At 47.9% G+C, this 21,222-nt stretch overlaps 1 protein-coding gene across 1 annotated transcript in view; it reads left to right on the top strand.

Annotated features, from left to right (window-relative positions):
- The window catches only part of BLK (BLK proto-oncogene, Src family tyrosine kinase), a 28,650-nt gene extending 7,872 nt beyond the window's left edge, over positions 1-20,778 (top strand). The window contains exons 3-12 of the mRNA XM_027665066.1: positions 1,537-1,630; positions 2,590-2,688; positions 3,851-3,954; positions 10,963-11,115; positions 11,741-11,893; positions 12,764-12,943; positions 13,474-13,550; positions 17,283-17,433; positions 19,230-19,361; positions 20,196-20,778. Coding sequence (XP_027520867.1) covers positions 1,537-1,630; positions 2,590-2,688; positions 3,851-3,954; positions 10,963-11,115; positions 11,741-11,893; positions 12,764-12,943; positions 13,474-13,550; positions 17,283-17,433; positions 19,230-19,361; positions 20,196-20,404 — 1,352 coding nt within the window. The 3' untranslated portion in view covers positions 20,405-20,778. The remainder of the gene's footprint in view (positions 1-1,536; positions 1,631-2,589; positions 2,689-3,850; positions 3,955-10,962; positions 11,116-11,740; positions 11,894-12,763; positions 12,944-13,473; positions 13,551-17,282; positions 17,434-19,229; positions 19,362-20,195) is intronic.
- The last annotated feature ends 444 nt before the right edge of the window (positions 20,779-21,222 follow it).

Below are 21,222 nucleotides of genomic sequence, written 5' to 3'. Positions count from 1 at the left end.
CTCCTTCTCCTTCTCCTTCTCCTTCTCCTTCTCCTTCTCCTTCTCCTTCCCCTTCTCCTTCCTCTTCCCCTTCTCTTTCTCTTTCTTCTTCTTCTTCCCCTTCCTTTCTCACCAAGGTGTTTAGGTTTGACATTTTTGTTCCTCTGTGCGTGCTGCTCGTCTTTATAAACTTTGCTCTTCCCCAAAATAGCTTCTCATTTCTGCTTCAGTAGCTGCGAGTGCAGCAACGTGAACAGTTGCACGACCTGGGCATGCAAACCGAGCCCCTCAGCCCCGCCCCACAGAGCTCTGCCCCGGAGTGGCTCAGAACATCCTGGCACATGCACAAGGTGCCAAAATTTAGGCCTCAGTCCAGATGGGTTTTAAGCAAAATGAGAGACGCAGAGCACGGGTTTTGTGCTCTGGAGCACCTCAAGAGCATCGAGGCCAGGCAGAGGGAAGGGAGTCCTGGAGCATCCACCACCCCCCTGGGAATTGCAGCTGGGTGGAGCAGGCAGGTGCTACAGAGGTGGTGGGCTGAAAGCACCAGAATGATGTGATTGTGGTGGCACATCTGGAGCACCTCTGCTCTGGAGATGGGCTGAGAGAGGTGAGTGGTTCATCCTTGAGAAGAGAAGGCTCCAGGGAGACCTTAGAGCACCTTCCAGTGCCTAAAGGGGGCTTATAAAAAGGAGGGAGAGAGACTTTTTATAGAGGCAGATGTAACAGGAGAAGGAACAACAGTTTTAAACTGAAAGAAGGCATGTTTGGGTTAGATACTAGATATTATGGAGAAATTCTTCCCTGTGAGGGTGGTGAGGCCCTGGCACAGGTTACTCAGAGAAGCTGTAGTTGCCCCATCCCTGGAAGTGTCCAAGGCCAGGTTGGACGGGGCTTGGAACAACCTGGTCTAGTGGAAGGTGTCCCTGCCCATGGCAGGGGCATTGAAATGAGATGATCTTTAAAGTCCCTTCCAACCCAAACCAGTTTGTGATTCTCTAATTCATTCTATGATCTGCAAGGAATAATGTGCAGGAGGGATGGCAAGATAGTGGTAGAGCCCAGAGCATCCGGAGGGAGAGTTAAATTCTGGAAATGGGCTCAAATGACAGAAACAGAAATGCCTTTATACCTTTTTCAATCAAGAAAGCCTCATTGTTTTGAGTCAAATTCCAGAGCCACGCTGGGAAATGTTGCTCCAGCAGTTTTCATTTACTGTCGTGTGAAACTCAGGCCAAACACTGACAGGTTATTTATGACCCTTCTTATTCCACACAAACCCTTTTTTCTTGTTGACACACTGTGTTTTGTGAATGGGGGAGTCTGGAGTGCTTTAAAAACACATCCACAGGGAACTCTTTGGTGGATCGGTGTTAATGCCTGAGTAGAGGCTGCGGTGAGCAGGAAAGCTGGGTTGGTGCAGAGGTTGGATTGGGGGGACAGTGGGGGTGACAGACTCCCATGTTTGGGGGGTGAAATGCCCCACCATACACCCAGCAAGACATCACCCCCCAGCAGGGAACAGACTGGATCCAATGGTGTTAATCCTTCTTTCAGATAACTTGGTTGTGGTTGCACTGTACGATTTTCCTGCCTCGAGTGACCGTGACCTGGAGCTGGTCAAGGGGGAGAAACTACAAGTCCTCTCCAAGTAAGTGACCTTCTGCCAGAAGGAAGCTCAAAGATGAGCATGTTGAGACTGGGAGAGGGGGAACTTTGGGGTCAGACACCAATTTGCAGCTCATCAGAGCTGAGCTTTGCTCCAGAGTGTGAACGTTCAAGGTGGTGTCTCTCTGCAAGTTGACACTTCCATGGGTCACAGACACTCTGGCGTTGCATAATGTCTCTGTCTGGATAGTACTGGGACCTTCCATGCTGGGGGTGCAGAAGCAGCATAAGTAACAACAAAAGAAATAGCTCCTGTCCTGTTTCATATTTTGTGCTGATGGTGCTTTTTGCAAAGGATGTGGGTTGGGTGTAGTCAGAGGAAAGGACAGAATCGAGCCAGACAGATATGTGCTTTCATTTCAATTTCTTCTCAAACTCATACGGAAGGGGCCCACCCCATAACAGGGCAGAGGTGGGCTTGGGTCCCCCAGACCTTGTACGGGTGCTCCATCCCTGGTGGCCTCCAGAGGTGATGTTTCTCACCCAGACACCGTGGGCTGGCATCCAAGGCCAGAGAGATGGAGAGCCCATGATGTGGGGCAGCCTTTGGTCACAGCTGTGGCTGAGCCAGCAGTGGGAGAACAAAGTGAAGTGTCTGGCAGGTGAAGGAAGGAGCAAAAAGGGCCCCAGTGCCTCTATGCAGGAAGAAAAATAAACCCACAGTGACCCAGATTTCCCTCCTCTCACTTGAGGCACATAGCAAAGGTTTGGGCCTGTGGTCATTCTGTAGGAAGAGTCTGTCACCTCTAGAAGTCCCTGAGAGACCAAGAGCTTTCAGCCTTGTGGTGATCCTAGGGAATCTAGAGGGAACTCTAGAGTGGATTAAGGAGCCCTAGTCTGTTTGCAGTGCTCTAAAACCTACAATCCGTGTCCTCACAGCCTCAAGCCTTGTCCTTAAACTTCCTCCAGGCACTCACACTCTTTCCTCTGCTCACTTTGCAGTGATGGGGACTGGTGGCTGGCAAAGTCCCTCAGCAGTGGCAGGAAAGGCTACATCCCCAGCAACTTTGTTGCACAAGTGGACAGTTTGGAAGAGGAAAAGTAAGTGTGAAAGCTTATGAACCCTGATGCAGTGCCCTGTCTCTCAACAAGCTATGGAAAGGGCTTCGCTTGCTGGCAGGAAGATGTCATGGCTGGGTGGCAAGAGGTCTTTCATCATCCCAAACAACGCTGCCCAAAAGTCCAGGAGAAGTTTTAAGCACTCTATGGGTGTGAAGAAAGGATGAAGAGAAGGGGTTATGTTGTTATAGGGAAAGTGGGCAAAGACTCCTGTCCCATTAATTACACCCATGGTGGAAAACAAGGATCTGGGGGAGAGAACATAAAGGACATGTTTGCACTGGTAAATCAGCAGTGCCAGGGATCATGTTCTGGTCCCACTGGGCCAATCCACCCACACACAGTGTTAAACCTCCTCAGCCTTCAAGAGGGTATCCATATGTAAACTGGGAATCTCTCTGGATAGGGTACATTGGCCCAGGTCTTGAATGTGTCAGGGACAACACCAACAACTGAGTGCCAGTGCCCAGACCCACAGCCTGGTGCTGTTGGTTTCATTAGCTCAGATGCAGCCTCCCTGTAAGGAAGATGGAAAGGAAGACTTGAGTCAAAAAAGTTTATAATGTCTCTAATACATGCAGCAGAAGAATTTTTCTTCCGTGACTTATCCTCTTTTATGGCATTCAGCTATAAGTGATCAGTCCTGCCTGCAATCTCCTCTTGGAGGGACCCAACCTTAATTGAATTCAGCAAATATTTAGCAACACACAGAAACGTGGTTGAGACATAAAAGTTCTTTGTATCTAAACTTACACTTCTCCTGTATAGGGGATCTTGCACATCCCATGTACTTCCTGCTCTGTCTGAATTGCCAGGCTGTGAAACAAGCCCAGGGTGACCAAAATCTGTGTTAATTTACCAAAACCAATTTACCAATTGCTGCCACTTTACAGCAGATAACAGACTATTTGCTGATAAAAATAACCCTCCGTTTCAAAATGTAATGGCAAAAAAACCCAAACCAAACAAACCCGAACAAACAAACTCTGCCCCAAACCCAACCAAATATACAAACAAAAACCCACCAAAACCAAAATCAAAAAAGAACTAACCGAAAATAATTCCTTTTTTTATCTTTTTTTTTTTTTTTTTTTCCCCAGAGCTTTTCCTTTTCAATGATGATTTTACCTTTTGTCTCTCCCAGGTGGTATTTTAGAACTCTGAGCAGAAAAGATGCTGAAAGGCTGCTCTTGTCCTCTGGTAACAAAGTTGGCTCTTTCCTTGTCCGAGAGAGCGAAACCAGCCAAGGTGAGACCCACAGAGCAAAGGTAACTCCTGTTATTGCCAGGGCTTGGAAAACCTTTCACACCTGAGCTGCAAAGTCCAGCTGTGCCAGAGTTTCTTGGATCTGGCAAGGATTTGCTCAGGATGTTATTTATGTGTGTAGTTTTGGCTGTGAGAAGAGTGGCTTTTGCCACCACAGTTCATGGCGGAGACACAGGAACACAAATAAGCAGGAAAGATTTTCGAAAACAGTGTGTAGGGGTTTTCTTTTCCTTCTCTTCCCAGGGAAATGTCACATTTTTTTGGCAAAAGAAGGTACTTCTGTGCACTCTTGAAGAAGTGTTTCTCCTGTTTGCAACAGCAACTCGCAGAATTTTGGAAGAAGTCTTTTGGTGGAACATTTTCCCAGGGAAAACATGTTTTTTTCTGATAATGTATAACAGGGGGAATACATACAAACCAGAACTTTTGGAAGGAGATTAACTGGAGCAGGGAAGGTGGATTCATCCACTTTCCTTCCATATGAACGTGTCTGACTTTTGAAGACACGATCCAATGAGGATGGAAAGCGCAGAGCATTGTGGTCGCCTCTCTTGGGCAGTGGATGCAGTTACTAACCATAATACTTAATCATGTAATTGCAATTTCCACATTCTGTGCTGTTAATTTGTAGAGCCTGGGAGTTAGTTTTGGTTGTCCCATGGGAATTTTGTATTATTTCTTTCCTACCTTTTTTTCTCCTTGCTTCCTCTGGGGCAGCCTGTGTGTTTACAGCTTGGAGGAAACGATGCTCATGATGATCTCATGGTTCTGCTCTGAACCAGAGCCAGTAGTTCAGGAAAGTATTTCAGTCTAGCCATGATTTGGTTTCTTCGCTGTGAAATGGATACAGGAGTCTTTCCTTGACGTGTAGAAAAAGGTGGGTTTTTGTCTTCCCTTACTATTTAGAAAAATAAAACTGTTTAGGTTGGAAAAACCTCTAAAACCATCAAGTCCAACCATGACTCAATCAGTAGAGTTGGAGCACCTACCCAAAGTAATGTGTGTCCTTCTTTTCTTTGACTCGCTTCCCAAACACTTCTACAAAACCAAACAGTAAAAGTGGGAACAATCATCTATCTTGCAACTGGTTCTTGCCTGCTGTACCTTCTCCTTCCTCCTTTTGTCTCTGTTTTTCCCTATTCACATGGGACTTCTCCAAGGCAGGATCTGTTCCTTCCACCATCATTACCAGCAAACTAAATAGTGCCAGAGTCTGGATGTGACAGCTGCAATCTCATCTTCCTATATCTGTCTCCCTAAGCCATCAGGCAGTGTCAGCAATGTGGCATCCTACTTGGAATGCCCCCCTCTGCCCCGTGCCTGGGCCCACCTCCACACATCCCTGCTGAGCTGATGCCAAGCAGGAAGGCTGCTTTCCATGAGGATTTGTGGTTTTCAGAATTTTTAAAGAAGACTCAGGTCAGGAAACATTGAAGAGACTTGTTTTTAAGCATTTCATTTGCGAGTCACTTGTTCTGCTGTATCTTGGTTTCCCTGCTCCCTTTGTGGTGCCTTTGCAATGCTCAGGCTTGGATTAGTCACCACGTGCTGGTCTCCTGTTTGTGCCCTTCCCACTCTCCCTTTGTTTGCTGGAGTATTTGAAGAGCTGGCATTTCACCCAGGAAAGGTAGGGAGCAACACATGTGCCCTTCACAAGCCCAACAAACACTTGTGTGTTGTATCTGAAGGTCTGGGGAAAAGTGAGATGCTCTGTCCACACATGATCCTGGTCTTTGTGGCATCTCTAGACACCACACATGGATGGGATCCGTCCTCTCCCTATTCTTACTCAGGACAATTGGCCCAGATCTTTGCCTGCCACGAGCTGCAAACACAGGATGGAATAATCCCCTGCAATTCTCCGGGGTGTGGGTGGGTCTGGGTCACACAGGGCTCAGACAGAGGGGGTGCAGTCCTGAGATTCAAGGAGAAATAACCAGATCCTTAAAGCCCTGTCTCTGCTGTCTAGATGTGTGATATTCTGCATTAGCAGATGTGGTGGGTTCCACTCCATGGAAGCCCCATATTAGTCCCAAATGCTCAGAGATCAGCTTCTGCCCTGAAATGTGACTCTCACTTGTGCCCTTTCTGATATTTAGTGTAAAATATGGCTATTAGTCCTTCAAACACCTCATCCTCTGAATCATCCTGTGCTCTCAGCCTCTACCTGAGCACCCTGAGCTTTAGGCTGTCTGAATGGCTACGATGACACCACTTGATCCTTCTTAACCACATCTTCCTCCTCTCTAAAGAGAAATGAAAAAAGAAAGCCCTTCATCTCCAAATGTGCCATGAAGCCAAGTTCTCTGATGTAAAATATCTTGTGACTCACCAAGAGATGTCCAGAGCAATGCCATGGAATTAACTCTGCCCTTTGAGCCTCACAGGTTCCTTCTGTTTTCCTTCCCCATGACCTGTATTTTCATTCACTTTTCACACCACCAGCAAAATCTGACCTTCAGCACCGAGCACTGGGTTGAGCTGCTCAAACTGGAAGGTGATTGTCTCATACTGGACTGTCTCAGCCACACTGGGATGGCTTTTGCACCCTGCCTAGGATCAGCACCTATTCCCAGCCCATCCTAAGCAGAGTTTCATTTTGCTCATGGTTTCAGACACAGAAACTCTTCAAACCCGGGGGCTTCACTTTCAATCAACATTTTGCAGAGTCCCTGAAAAGCACATTCAGCATCCTGGGAAGACAGAGACAGTGTGGGAAGCACACCGCCCATCACAGAATCACAGAATATGCTGAGTTGGAAGGATCCACCAGGATCATCAAGTCCAACTTTTAGCCCTGCACAGGACCATACCCAAAAGTCACACCCTGTGCCTGAGAGTATCACCCAAACACTTCTTCGACTCTGGCAGCCTTGGTGCTGTGACCACTGTCCTGTGGAGCCTGTTCAGTGCCCAACTGCCCTCTGGGGGAAAAATCTTTTCCTGAGATCCAACCTAAACCTGCCCTGACCCAACTCCAGTCCATTCCCTGAGTCCTGTTGCCAGTCCCCCCAGATCAGAGATCAGTGTCTGCCTCTCCTCTACAACTCCCAAGGAAGTTGTAACTGCAATGAGGTCTCCCCTCAGTCTCCTCCAGCTGAACAGACCAAGTGACTTTCAGAATCTGGGAATTGTGAAATCATCGGTGGGGCACCAGCCTTGCTGAAGCTGCTGCAAATAAACCAGTGTCCCCCTGAAGTGATAACCATTCCAAAGCCTGCAGGAGCACATTCCCACAGCTGTGACGAGTCATGAGCTCCTGGCTCCCAGCAGGAATGTTGGGTCTGTGCTCCCAGCAGGAGGGACCTCGCTGAGCTCAGCCACTGCATCCAGCTGAGCTCCTGGATTCCCATGGCGAAGGAGTTAAGAGGCTGATGAGAGCCATAGGAGGAGGAGATGCCACGTGTTGTGGGACTCGGTCTGAGGCAGCATCAAAATGCAGATATAACAGCCTGAGCTCCCACTGTAGCCTTGATTTGGCTGAGCATCTTAGAGCCATCTCCAGGTGCTCCAGAAGGAGGGGGGGTTTTGTACCTTGTCTGCCAAACCCATGCAGATCACAGAATCACAGAATCATGGAATGGGTTGGGTTGGAAGAGATCTTTAAAGGTCATCTAGTCCAAACCTCCTGCAGCAAGGAGGGTCATCTTCCACTATTCCAGGTTGCTCCAAGCCCTGTCCAATGTGGCCTGAAACACTTCCAGGGGTGGGGCAGCCACAGCTTCTCTGGGCAACCTGTGCCAGGGTCTCACCACCCTCAATGTACCAGAGCATCTGAAGTGGTACCAAACACCCATGTTTGGGTGACTGAATCAACCCCAGGTATGAAGTTAAAACTCACCATTTACATTTTTTGCTGCTCCTTTCCATACAAAGCTGTGAACAGAAAGGACCTGAGCACCCTTGTAGGATGGTTTGGGGATTCCAGACTTAGAACAGGAGGGTCTGGCACCCAGAACTTCCCAGGGCAAGGTACAGTTGTGCTCATAGGGCTCTGAGCAATCTGGTCTAGAGGAAGGTGCCCCTGCCCATGGTAGGGGTTTGAACGAGATGAGCTTTAAGGTCCCTTCCAACCCAAATCATTCCGTGATTCTGGGAAGAGCAAATTAAATCTTTCCAGCCTTAGTGCTTCGCTTTGCTCAGCAGCTCCCAAGGGAACAGTAACCAGCCATGGAGAGTGACAGGGAAGCTCTGCCACACTCACTCCAGCAAACTGAATTGTGACTTGGGGTGAAATACAGCATTGACTCTAAAGACAGGGTAAGGATTAACACTGGTAGCAGGAAGCTGAGAGATTGACCCTGTCAGTGTTTGAAAGATGCAGGAGAGTTTAAAGGGTCGATGAGGTCTGGAAAGGAGGTCCTGCAGAACAGAAAGTATTTTGGGTTCAAGCACAGTAGTAAAAAGATCAGATCTCTTCTTCTCTGCCGACTCCTGGCCCCCAGGCACCCACTGGTAGATATGTTAGTCATTAATTCCTGGACTTCCTTCTGCAGGATTGTCTGTCCTCAGTGCAGCTGCATTCACACCATGTTTGGCTCCTTCCCTGAGCAGTCCTTGTGCTGTAAAAATCCCGCACAAACCCTAAGCCATGTCCCAGGCATGCAAAGCACCTTCTTGGACTTGTGCCATATGAGCCCAGCTCTGAAGGGCTGCAGCCTGGCCTGCACAGTACTCCAAAGTCTTTGAAATTAAAACAACATCACCATCCTCAACAGCAGAAATAAAAGTTAATAACGGTAATAATAGTTGTAGAAATAATAATAACAATAATTATAATAATCATAATAGTGGTAGTAGTAGTACTAGTAATGATATATAGGTGTTGTGATTGTTGTATTCTTCATAGAGTCACAGAATCATTTAGGTTGGGAAGGACCTCAAAAATCATCAACTCCAAGCTTCGTCCTTAATGTTTATTGTCTATTATGTTTATTATTTATTATTTTGGAACTTAGGGTCACATGGATACCACAGAGAAGCCAAAGGATATCTGGGCCCAAGTACTAAGGAATGTGAATGTGGCTCTCAAACTCCAGCAGGACTTGTGCTGCTCTGCACTGCAGACACAATTCCCAGCAACACCTCCCTACACCCACCAGAGACCAAAAATCACTCCTTGGGAAAATATCCTGAGCTGTGCAGTGAAGTTTGGTGACTAGGACATGTCCTGCAAAAATGAGCCATTCCTTTGCCCTTCCCTGGAGGTTTTATTGCCCCATTGAGGACACTTCAGGGCTGTTTCTCAGTTGTTCAGCTGCAGGACTGATAGAACCTAAAGGGCTTCTCAGTCTATCTTCTACCTGATGAAGAAGAATCTTCTGCTCTTCTGAATCTTTCCTCATGGTGAAGAAAATATTCAGAATAATTACCTTCCAATTTGTGCTTCTCTTGCTCTACATTTAAACCAGCAGGTTTTTCCTGGAGCTTTATGTCACCAGATCTTTTAGTCAGGTCTCTACAGGAAGGGAGTCCCCTCAAAATGATTCCTGGCAATTGGAAAAATTTTAGGCTCTCCCAAACTCTGCTTGTAAACCTTTATAATCACTGCAACAGAGCAAATGTCCACAGAGGAGGTTTTCTTTTGCTGCTTTTTATAAATGCAGACGGCTTCCAGGCGCAGTGAAGGGAACTGCTGGTGCTGGGATGGGGGAACAGCAGCCAGTGAGGGTTTTATGTTAGTAAACTTTCCCCTCCCATGCAGGATTAGGGTTTCAGAGTCACTGTGGACAGCCCTGCTTCTGCTTAGGATCCCGCATGACAGATCCTTACTTTTAAATATATATAGCCTTGCCTTTGCAGACATTAAAACAGGCAGTCTGTCAACCCAGGGTGATGTATTAGACTTGTAACAACTTGCAACAGCTTACTCCGGAAATCTGATCCAGACAAAGGGAAAAACCCACTGCTCAGGCTGTATCGAATCACACTGGCACGGGCTGGAAGTGCTGCTCAGTAGCAACATCTAGTGACGCTTTTGTGCGCTAAAAACCAACCAAGTGGCTTAGATTCTCATGTAGCGAACAGCAGGTTGGAGGGATGGACTGTTGAGCAGCTCCCTTGAGGTTAAAAGGCACATGATTCCAGACGGGAATCTCTGGATGTGGTTTAGCCACAGTCACAAGTTCTTGGCTGAACAAGATAATTCCCCTGAACCCCCTTTCTGTACCTCCCAGCTGACCTTGGCACACAGTTTATAAGGGATAACAGGGACACAGGGACCTTGGATAAGGCTGAGAAGGGACACATATTTCTTGGCCTTGTTTCTCCCACCAAAATTCTGGTTGTGCTGGTTCAGCCCCTTGTCAGTCCTGTGTTTCTACAGACCAGTGAGACTGCAGTTACCTGTTTCATCCAGATGAAAATGGCTTTATATGGTTTTAAACTGAAAGAGGGCAGGGTGAGATGGGATATTGGGAAAGAATTTTTGGCTGTGAGGGTGGTGAGGCCCTGGCACAGGTTGCCCAGAGAAGCTGTGGCTGCCCCATCCCTGGAAGTGTCCAAGGCCAGGTTGGATGGGGCTTGGATCAACCTGGGATAGTGGAAGGTGTCCCTGCCCATGGCAGGGGGTTGGAATGAGATGGTCTTTAAGGTCCCTTCCAACCCAATCCATTGTGTGATTTCATGATTCTGTGAGGTGCTGGGGTTGACAGAGCTCAGGTGGGAGATACAGAACTGTGGAAAGACCATCATGAGCTAGGGAGCATCTGATTGCCCTGTCTGGAGATGTGTTATTGATTCCAGCAGTGCTTCCATGGGGTTGCTGGCCATGGCATAGACAGGTCTTACTAAACAAAGCCTTGACAGAACCAGATAAGCTCTGATGAACCTTTATCCTCTCCACTTGCCTTGGAGAGAGGGAAGTCTTTGCAGCCCTGACAAGGTATCAGCAAGGGCTGGGAGGGATGTCTGCAGCTGAGGAAAGAGGAGGGAGCTGGTGCCTGATGAAGGTGCTGATTGTCCTCACAATTCCTTCTGCTCATTCTCCAGGTGCCTATTCCCTGTCCGTGAGAGACAGCAACTCTGCCCAGGGGGACATCATCAAACACTACCGGATCCGCTCCTTGGATGATGGGGGGGGATATTACATCTCCCCCAGGATGACGTTCTCCAGCCTGCCAGAGCTCATCCAGCATTACTGCCGTAAGTTGTCTGCCTTCCCTGATGGATTTGTGCCCCAGAAGAAACTGGGGACAGAGGGAGGAGGAGAGGCTTGTGAGACATCAGTTCTGCTCCACCCACTGTCATGGGCCAGGTGCACTCCTACAAGCAGAGCTTGGATACCCATGTCCTGGTTTTCATTCTGAGAAACTACAAGGGTGAGCTCTGCCCACAGCCCTAAAATCAGGGAATGTCTCCCATAAGGAAAGGAAAGACATGAATGCTGGTGGGACATGCAGGAGAGATGCTTGGGAAGCAGGGTTTGGCCTAACTGAGCAGAATAATTTACTCCTCTGTGGCTCCCTTTGAGCTTTTTCCTTTCATTGGATCTGTTTTGGGTGCCTTGATCCCTGTGGCTGAAACATTTCATGGAATCATTGAATTATTAAGGTTGGAAAAACCCTCTAAGATCAAGTCATGTCCCCAAGTGCCACAACTACACAGCTTTTAAATCTCTCAGGAACAGTGATTCCACCATTGCCCTGTGTGGCTGTGGAGGTTTTCCTATGGACTGATTGTTCCTGGCATGTGTAAATGGAGGAGGAGGAGGAGGAGTAGTTTAGCTCTGCCATCCCACTGAACTGTCCTGTGCTTCATCCTCACACAGAGAGAGGGGATGGCTTGTGCCAGCGCCTCACAGCTCCCTGCATATCCCTGGTTCCCCAGAGACCCTGGGCACAGGACGAGTGGGAGATCCCACGGGAGTCTCTGAAGCTTGTGAAGAAGCTCGGCAGTGGGCAGTTTGGGGAAGTGTGGATGGGTGAGTATAATTCCTCAGATTTCAGGGAAGAAATATATGAAGAGAGGAGATGGAAAACCCTCTTTCCCTAAGGCTATTCTGGGAGTGGGAATTCTTAAGTATGGACACTTATTTATGGGGACACACAGTAGGAGATGCCATATTCCTGGGAAGGACTGGACAGCTTGTGTTTGCACAGATCGGTGGCTGAAGCAAGTATTTCACAAGCTGGAGACGTGGTGGGTGTGGAAGTAACTACATACTCATCTCCTGAGAAATGCTCTTATTTTTCCTATGAACCCTGGGCATGGTTGTAGGTATCACACAGCAGGGTAGCTGGGTGATATTTCCCCACTTTTTCTGCTTCCCTGTTCCACTTTTTAACCCAGATCTGAATCCCTGATGCCTTCCTGCCCACCGCTAATCAGTGGGAGAGGAAGTGGAGTGAGCTCAGCTTCCTTTGCTGTCCTCTCTGTGGTTACTGGTTGCCTTGGCAATTGAGATTGTGGACAGGACCAGGCAGAGTTCATGTCCTGACTGCAGAGTCCTGGCTTTTTTCATGGCCTTTGGATCATCTGAGAACCCAGCTGGTGGGAGGCCCCAGGGGTTTCACCCAGAAAGAGTCTTGCAGGGTTGGGAGGACTGTGTGACGACGGGCTCATTCCATGGGCAGGGACGATCCCTGATGCAGCTGCATGGATTGACAGTTGTGTCTCCCTTCTCCTCTCACAGCTGCTGACACTGGGATTTACCATGTGTTTCTTTATGAGAGATCCAAGCTGTTGCTGTGGCTTTCTGCTCCTTGATCCATGAGCTTTTCTCCTTATTGCCCAGCCTGATAGAGCCCACAGAGAACCCAAAATTCCTCAAAGCATCATTCTCTTTCTGCAGGCTATTACAAGAGCAACATCAAGGTGGCTGTGAAGACCATGAAGGAGGGCAGCATGGATCCTGATGCCTTCTTGGCAGAGGCAAACTTGATGAAGAAGCTCCAGCACAACAAGCTGGTCCGGTTATATGCAGTGGTCACCAAGCAGCCCATCTACATCGTGACAGAGTACATGGCCAATGGTAAAAACCCTCACTGAGGTCTGTGGAGGAGGGTTTTGTACCAAACCTGTAAGCAGAAGGACTAAGAAACCCAAAAGTTTGTTTCTACTACACAAAGGGACTTTTTGGGTGATGAAAAAAAAGCTGCTTCACGTGATGGTGATGGTCTATTTGAAAAGCATTTGAAGTTCTCATCTCTACTGTTCCTACTGCAAGTTTGTGTCAGATTTTTACTCCCCTCGTGGTGAAATTGTCTTTTCTTTTTCCCCTCTTGTCTATAAGGATTTGAGTGATGAATGCCCAGCAGTTTGCAACAGGTCTGTGCAAAATAGAGGAGAAATGGAGCTGAGTTTGGGGACTTTTCTAATGGGCAGATGCTCCAGCAGGCACCCATTCTGGTTCCTCAGACTTTCTCTAGGATGCAGGCAGATGTGTTGCCTATATTCTGAGAAGCACCAGGGAAAACAAATGTATAGATTTATTAATTAGATTTATTATTCATGATTCATTCAATTTATAGAAGAGTTTCAGCAGCATCTCCTCTTTGGCAGGGTGTTTGCTGGATTACTTGAAGACAGAAGAAGGAAGCCAGCTGAGTCTCCCCAAGCTCATTGACATAGCTGCTCAGGTTAGTGAGTGGCCACTGGGAAACGGGCTCAAGATTTATTATGGCCTCTGTGAAATTCTTCCAAGTCTGAAGTCTGTCAGAGTGTGGATTTCATGGAGGAAAACAGCTCCTCCTGGTGTGTCCTCTTAGGATTTCTCTCCAGCCCTCTCGTATCGATGTGCATGTGAGCTCAGCAAAGCTCAGCTGTCCTCAGGACAGCCCCGGGGAGCTTTGTGCAGTGCTAGAGATCTAGAGTTTGGGGGGATTTTAGGGGGGGTGGGTTTGTTTTGGTCTGTTTTTATTTGTTTTGCTTTCCTGGCTTGCTGAGCGGGGAAGAAGTTTGTTTTTCTTTTAACAAAAAGGAGGAAAAGCGCAATGAACAGTTTTTTAATGTAGACACACACTGGCTTTCAGCAATTTTTCCCTTCTGATGATGAATCACAAAGGATGTTCTGACCCTCAAATCTGGGAATGTTGTTCCTTATGAGAACAAACCTTTATCTTTGTAGGGTAAAGCGTCCCCAGGCTGTAAATCTTAATAGCTGCAGCTGCACAGTAACATTTTAGTCCAGAAGTGACTCTAAACACAAATAGGTCAAAGTTAGAGAAACCCTATGAAGGATGAGAATGGTAAAATCACTCCACTTTGGTCCTAGCCAGAAGCTGCCAGAGTTGGGCTCACCCAGAGCAAAGTTAGGCTAATTAGGAAGTATCGGGAAAAAAAACATGAAGCATCAGGGTGAGTACAACTGAATAAAGGACTGGGATTTACCCATAAAAGCATGAAACTCTGTGGGTCAGAGTGAGCCTGAGGAAACAATGTTTAAAGGCTGGTTGGCTGGTTCCAGCCATTATACAGAGTTATTTTTTTATTTAATTAAAAAACTGGAGGATCTTAATATTTGAACAAATGTTTTATGACAGCAAAAATGTAAATACTTTTAAGTAGTGCCACTTTCTGTCATTTTTGCTTTGCACCATTCAAACTGGTGGAGAGGAACACATTTCTGTTCCTTCCTTCTTCACTACTGATAAATCTTCCATATCTGCAGCTTTATCATTGTTGATTGGGGGAGGTTATGGGGCTAACTATACCCTCACTTACATTAATTAAGAAATTAATTTCTTAATTTCTCTTAATTCCTCCCCTCCTTCTCTCTTTAACTCCTCACTTCCCTCCCTCCCTTTTTCATTCTTTCATTCCCTCTCTTGAAAGTTGCAGCCTGAAGTGTGTTTTAAGTTCCTGATGATAAGGAAAATGACCCAAATTCATCTTACAGAGCCCTTGGGATTAGTGGGAGCATTCCCTAGAAATTGGTTTGATGCTTTTCTATGCCAGAAGAAAGTGCAGTGGCCAGAACAGTCTGCATGGGAGTGACCCAGAGCAGTGTTGTAGAATCACAGAATCACAGAATGGTTTGGGTTGGAAGGGAGCTGAAAGCTCATCTCATTCCAATCCCCTGCCATGGACAGGGCCACCTCCCACTATCCCAGGTTACTCCAAGCCCCATCCAACCTGTTCTTGGACACTTCCAGGGATGGGACATCCACTGTCTCTCTGGGCAAACTGCACCACACACCAGGACCAGGAGAATTGAACACAGACCAACCCCCCCCACACCAAAGATGTAATAACCCACAGAAGTCACCCCCAGCATGGTGGTAGGAAGGATTTTGCCCATCCCTGAGGAATGGGTGTCAATTGGAAGGACAGCTTTCCTCTTTCCCCCTCCCACCCCAGCACCACCTCCCCAGGGCATGGATTGAAACATTCACAGGGTATCTGCAGGAGGAGGAGGAGGAAAAGGCAGTGTTCTGAGCTATTGTGCAATGTGTTTATCTGTGGTGCTGGACTGGCATCACAGCCCAACAGGCACCAAACCCTCTCAGGCACAATATTTGACCCAGTGACATCCGTCAGAGCTAAAATTAGAAATCTTTGGGCTGAGGCTCTTGGTCCTGTGGTCAGTCTCGAGGGTAAAAGCTTGAAAACACTCTGGGCTGGAGCAGGCCCATCACCAGGTACTATCTCATTAACATCAGGACAGGAAATTACATCAGTTCTTCCATTTTCCACTGCAGCAAGCAGCACTCACACTCAAGGGGTGTTGACACAGGTTAGAAATGCAGCATTGGAAAGTACATGTGAGTATCCTGTTTGAAACCACATGTAAGCTGAGATGATGATGTGAATCTGAATGGAGTGGAAAATTGCTCTGCCCTCACCCACAGGCACATCAAAGCTCTAATATATGCTAACCATTGCTAGCAGGGACTGCATGAATCCAACTCCCCAATAAATGCCCAACCCAAAACCTAGACTCAAACTTGCAATCTCTTTTTTTATCAATCTCTCTTTTCAAGCTCACAGCACTCATCAATCAAAGATTGCTGCTGTCATTTGTAGAGGCTCATCACACCAGGCACTTCGATTGGATATTAGGAAGAAATTCTTCCCTGTGAGGGTGGTGAGGCCCTGGCACAGAGAAGCTGGGGCTGCCCCATCCCTGGAAGTGTCCAAGGCCAGGTTGGACAGGGCTTGGAGCAACCTGGGACAGTGGAATGTGTCCCTCTGCCTGCATCAGAGAGGTTGGAACTAGATGACCTTTAAGGTCCCTTCCAATCCAAACCACCTTGTGATTCTATGATTTCTTGATGACCTCCCTGCTACAAGGAGATAAATATTGCAAGATGGTCTTAGGAGCAAGAACCTCTCAGAGTGTAATTTGGAGATGGTTGAAGAGGGTAGCACATGCCCAGGACAAAGGATTTTTCTGGACATACACTCTCTATTTAGGTCTTATTTCTATGGATATCTGTGTCTTCTGAACTTACACATCCTCTTGGTATCAGAGGGGAAAACTGTGCTGTAGGGAGCTGGGGGCGTTCACCTGGAGAAAGCTCCAAGGAGACCTCAAAGCCCCTTCCAGTGCCTAAAGGGGCTCCAGGAGAGCTGGAGAGGGACTTTGGACAAGGGGCTGGAGAGACAGGACAAGGGGGAATGGCTTCCCACTGCCAGAGGGCAGGGTTAGATGGGATATTGGGAAGGAATTGTTGTCTGTGAGGGTGGTGAGGCCCTGGCCCAGGTTGCCCAGAGAAGCTGTGGCTGCCCCATCCCTGGAAGTGTTCAAGGTCAGGTTGAATGGCACTTGGAGCAACCTAGGATAGTGGAAGGCTCTCCTGTCCATGGTGGGGGATTTTAAGTAGATGACCTTTAAAAGTCCCTTCCAAGCCAAACTGATCTCTGATTCTATCACTAAGCTTTTTCTTTTCTTAATTCACATATTTATTCTGGAGTGTTTATGATTAAAATCCCCACCAGAGAGGAGAGACTTGTGGCAGAAACTGGGAATCCAGTGATGTGGTTTCAGCTTCACTTCAGCTTTCTGCCTCTTGCTGCAGACAAGACACAGCTCACGGCTGTAACTCTGGAGCAAAACAGAGAGTAGTGCTTTTGTTCTGCTTGACTTGTCTGATCAAAGCTTTCAGGCCCTGTCTGTGCTGGCAAAGCTGAATGTACGTGGGAATGTACAGCTGGAATGTAAAAAGCACATGTACATGGGAAATATCTATTTATTAATATATCTGTCTGTCTGTTGATCTGCCTACCCGTTCATTCATTCATGGAGCACTTATTCATGTCCATGCACGTGGAAGCACGTGAGCAACCCTGTGCTTTGTAAAGGTGGGTAAAAGGTAGCCAAGATTTTCGTGGGGAGGTGATGATGAAGATAGACTCTTCCTCCTCTCCAGGTGGCAGAGGGGATGGCCTACATCGAGCGCATGAACTTCATCCACCGCGACCTGAGAGCCGCCAACATCCTCGTCTCAGAGACCCTCTGCTGCAAAATCGCTGATTTTGGACTGGCCAGGATCATTGAGAACGAATACCTGGCACAGGAAGGTGGGTGTTGTTCCCAGAATTGCCCCACCAGCACATTGCCCTTATCTCCCATCCCCTTGCCATGTAGACATTCCAAGATCCTGGGCTGGGATCAGGCACTGGGCACTGATGGTGTGAGACCTGAGCCCACGTTGCTGCTGCTGTCAGCACCCAGGCGGGGCACAGAGAAAGAAAGAGTCAAAAATTGGCTCCTCGGCGAGGCAGCGGCACTTGGGGAGAATAAAGAACAAATGAGGCTTGCAGAGGGAAATGGGAAGAAATCTTTTGGCACCGTTTGGAGGAATCCTGCAGAATCTCAGGTTGGCTTGCTGGAGAAATGTGACCCTCTGCTGATGAAATCAGCTGTGTCCACATGCTCAGGTGGAGTCAAGTCCAAAGGGAAGGAAACAGGAGGAGAATTTTGTCATTGCCCTGCAGAGGGGAGCTGGAGCCATGAAACTGGACCCAGCAGCAGTTTCCAGGTGACCCAGGCAAAGCAAGCCCAGACCAGATCAGATCCCTTCTATAACAGAGGGACATCTTAGAAAAGACAGAATTATGGAATCGTTAAGGTTGGAAAAGACCTCTAAGATCAACGAGCTCTGAGGTCAGATATGAGATTAAATTATTCATATTGCAAAGAGATCAGGGAAACAAGCAGAAGGGATTGAAATAAAGCAATTAAGTCTGGCATAAGTGGGACTTGTTGGAAGATTCCTCCTCTAGAGTTGGGATCAAGTGAAAATTCCCCATAAAAGTATTCTGGGGAAAGAAAATTGAATAGATTTTTTTTTTGTGTGTGAGATAGGAAACTTTTCTTTCAATTTCCTGTCCCAAAACACTTAATGATAACAATTTTGCCCATTTCAACATGCAAAACTATTTCAAAGTAGTAAAAGCTCTCAAATATAATTTGCAAAACGTCATGAAAGGGAACTGTGACTTTGCTGCAATTTTTTAAGGCAGTTTTTATTCTTAAGAGAAGCTTTGATGAAATCAGTATAATTGTGTTAATAACCAAAGGAAGTACTTTTCCAGTGGAAAATAGCTTCTACTAGCATTTTCCCAGCTAATTTTACTCTGAAATAACAGCTGCCCCTCTGTCTGCTTTGAGCAATTTTCACTTCATAGATTGCATTTCTGAGCCTCATCAGTCAGAGTGTGATGTGCAACAGCCAAGGCGCTTCTTTCACACCCTGCAGTTGGATTTTCAGTCCTGAAAGGATGTATATAAGTAAAAATGTGGTTTCCTCTACAGTCTAACAACATCAGTTCCCACTTATCAAGGCAGTTTGAGCTGGTTTTTTTTTGGTTTTTTTTGGTCTTAGCTAAACTGAAACATCAATCTTATGGTCATTGCTGTCCACAGTGGGCTATGCTGCTTTCAGAACTGGAGAGTTTATATTTGCTGTGTCATTTATGCACTCATAAATGTGATCTCATAAAATCGTAGGATACCAGGTTGGAAAGGAACCTCACGGATCATCTGATCCAACTTTTCTTGGCAAAAGCCAAAGAAAATCTGTACAGAATAAAATCCTACAGTTGTCCTCTAATAAAGCTGACAGAGACATCGTTTGTGAGTACCCCATCCAGCTCTGGGACTTCCAACATTAGAAGATCATGAGCTGTTGGAGCAGGTCCAGAGGAGGCCATGCCGATGATCCAAGGGCTGGAGCCCCTCTCCTATGAAGAATCACAGAATCATAACCAACAGAAACCAGGGATCAGTTTTGGGGAACTGACTGCTGTGCCTGTGGCACATGAGGGAGATGCTCAAACACCAGGTGCTATTTCCCTTTGTTTCCTCCGGACAGGTGCGAAATTCCCGATCAAATGGACGGCACCAGAGGCCATTAACTATGGAGTTTTCACCATCAAATCTGACGTGTGGTCCTTTGGGATCCTCCTGACAGAGATCATAACCTATGGCAGGATCCCTTATCCAGGTACAGTGCACTGGGAATACAGGATTTGTCCATGGACTTCCAAGCATCTGGTGATGCTTTAGGCTTGGAGGCGCTTATTGAAATGTGCCCAGACACATATAAGTGTCTCTTAGAATCATAGGATCATTTAAATTGGAAAAGAACTCTAAACTGAGCCCAACCATTAACCCAGCACTGCCCAGCCCAACACTAACCCATGTCCCCAAATGCCACATCCTTACATCTTTTAAATCCCTCCAGGGATGGTGATTCAGCCACTTCCCTGGGCAGCCTGTACCAGGGCTGGACAACCCTTTCAGGGAAGAAATTCTTCCTAATATCCAATTTAAACCTCAGCTAGTGCAACTTGAGACTCTTTCATCTTGTCCTGTTGCTTATTACACGAGAGAAAAGACCGAACTCCACTTGTCTCCACCTTCCTGTCAGGGAGTTGCAGAGAGCAAGAAGGTCCCCCTTGAGCCTCCTTTTCTCCAAGCTGAACCCCCCCAGCTCCCACAGCTGCTTCTGGTGCTCCAGCCCCTTCTCCAGCAATATTGCCCTTCTCTGGACATGCTCCAGCCCCTCAATGTCTTCCTTGTGATGAGGAGCTCTTCACGCTGAGTTTCCTTTTCTGAGGGTCCCACAAGCCCACAGGTTATACCTGTGCTAAGCTAAACTTACAGAGGGGAGTCAGGGAGGGGACAGAGGGATGGAGGAAGGATCACAGCCCTGAAGAAGGGTTTGTTCTGCAGCCTCTTGTGCCCCTCCAGCTCTGCCTGGCTGGGAGCTGCTGGGAGCACCGACCTTCACCCCCAGGACGCTGAATAACTCCTGCTGGGCTGTGTTTCCCTCCAGGGATGACCAACCCCGAAGTGATCCGCAACCTGGAGCGTGGCTACCGCATGCCCTGCCCGGAGCTGTGCCCCGCGGAGCTCTACAGCGTCATCCTGAAGTGCTGGCGCAGCAAACCCGAGGAGCGCCCGACCTTCGAGTACCTGCAGTCGGTGCTCGAGGACTTCTACACGGCCACGGAGAAGCAGTACGAGCCAGAGCCTCAGCAGTGAAGCCACCGCCCACCAGCACCTGGCAACAGGGCTGGAGGGAAGACACCACCCTGTGGTACTTTCCTTTTCTCCCGTGTGCCGCCCACGATGCGCTGGGAGACAGGGAATGAGGAGGGACACGATGCTGCCGGCTCTGTGGTTGTCGCAGAGACTAAAGAGGAGGCTGAGAGATGTCACAGCTCCTTCCTCATCCGCCCTGGAGGTCTGTACCCACTTTGCAGACATCTCCTCTGCCAGGAAGGACAGCTAATTTCTTCGTGGCCCACTTGGATACAGAAAAGCCCCTCAGCCCTGCAGCTGCAGCCTTGGGAAGAAGGGACCATGGCCGGGGTGGGGGTGGTGGCGGAGGATGCAGAATCTTCCCCCATTTCTGATGCCACTGCTGGCAATACTACAACCCCCTCCGTGCCACGGGCAGGGGTGGGAGCGTGTCCTGTCTGCACCTCCTTGGGCCACACCAGGCTTCCGAGCTCTGGAGAAATCTCTCCAGGTGATGCCCCCACTCTTTCCCAAGTCATTAATAAAAACCTGGATACCACCATTTCACATTTTTTCATGCGGGCATCAAGGTGAGAGTGAGCACCTGTGCTTCCCGTGCCCGCCTCCATCTCATGGAGAAGGGAGAGGCTGCGGGGCTTCCCGGGAAGCACGGGGTGGTAGCCGGCGTGGGAAGGGAGGGATTCCCGAGGTGCAGCCCACCGGAGGCAGGAGAGACGTTCGTAGTGTGGCCACGAGATGTCCCTCCTTCCCAGCATATCCGAGCGACTCCTGGGAATCAAAAATATATATAATAAAAAACCTCAGAAATAAACCCCCTC

Source organism: Corapipo altera, unplaced genomic scaffold (genome assembly GCF_003945725.1).
Source record: "Corapipo altera isolate COAL_440 unplaced genomic scaffold, ASM394572v1 164, whole genome shotgun sequence".
NCBI classification, from domain to species: domain Eukaryota; kingdom Metazoa; phylum Chordata; class Aves; order Passeriformes; family Pipridae; genus Corapipo; species Corapipo altera.
The sequence above is the reverse complement of the archived record's forward strand: the minus strand, read 5'-3'. Positions and strand labels throughout refer to the sequence as shown.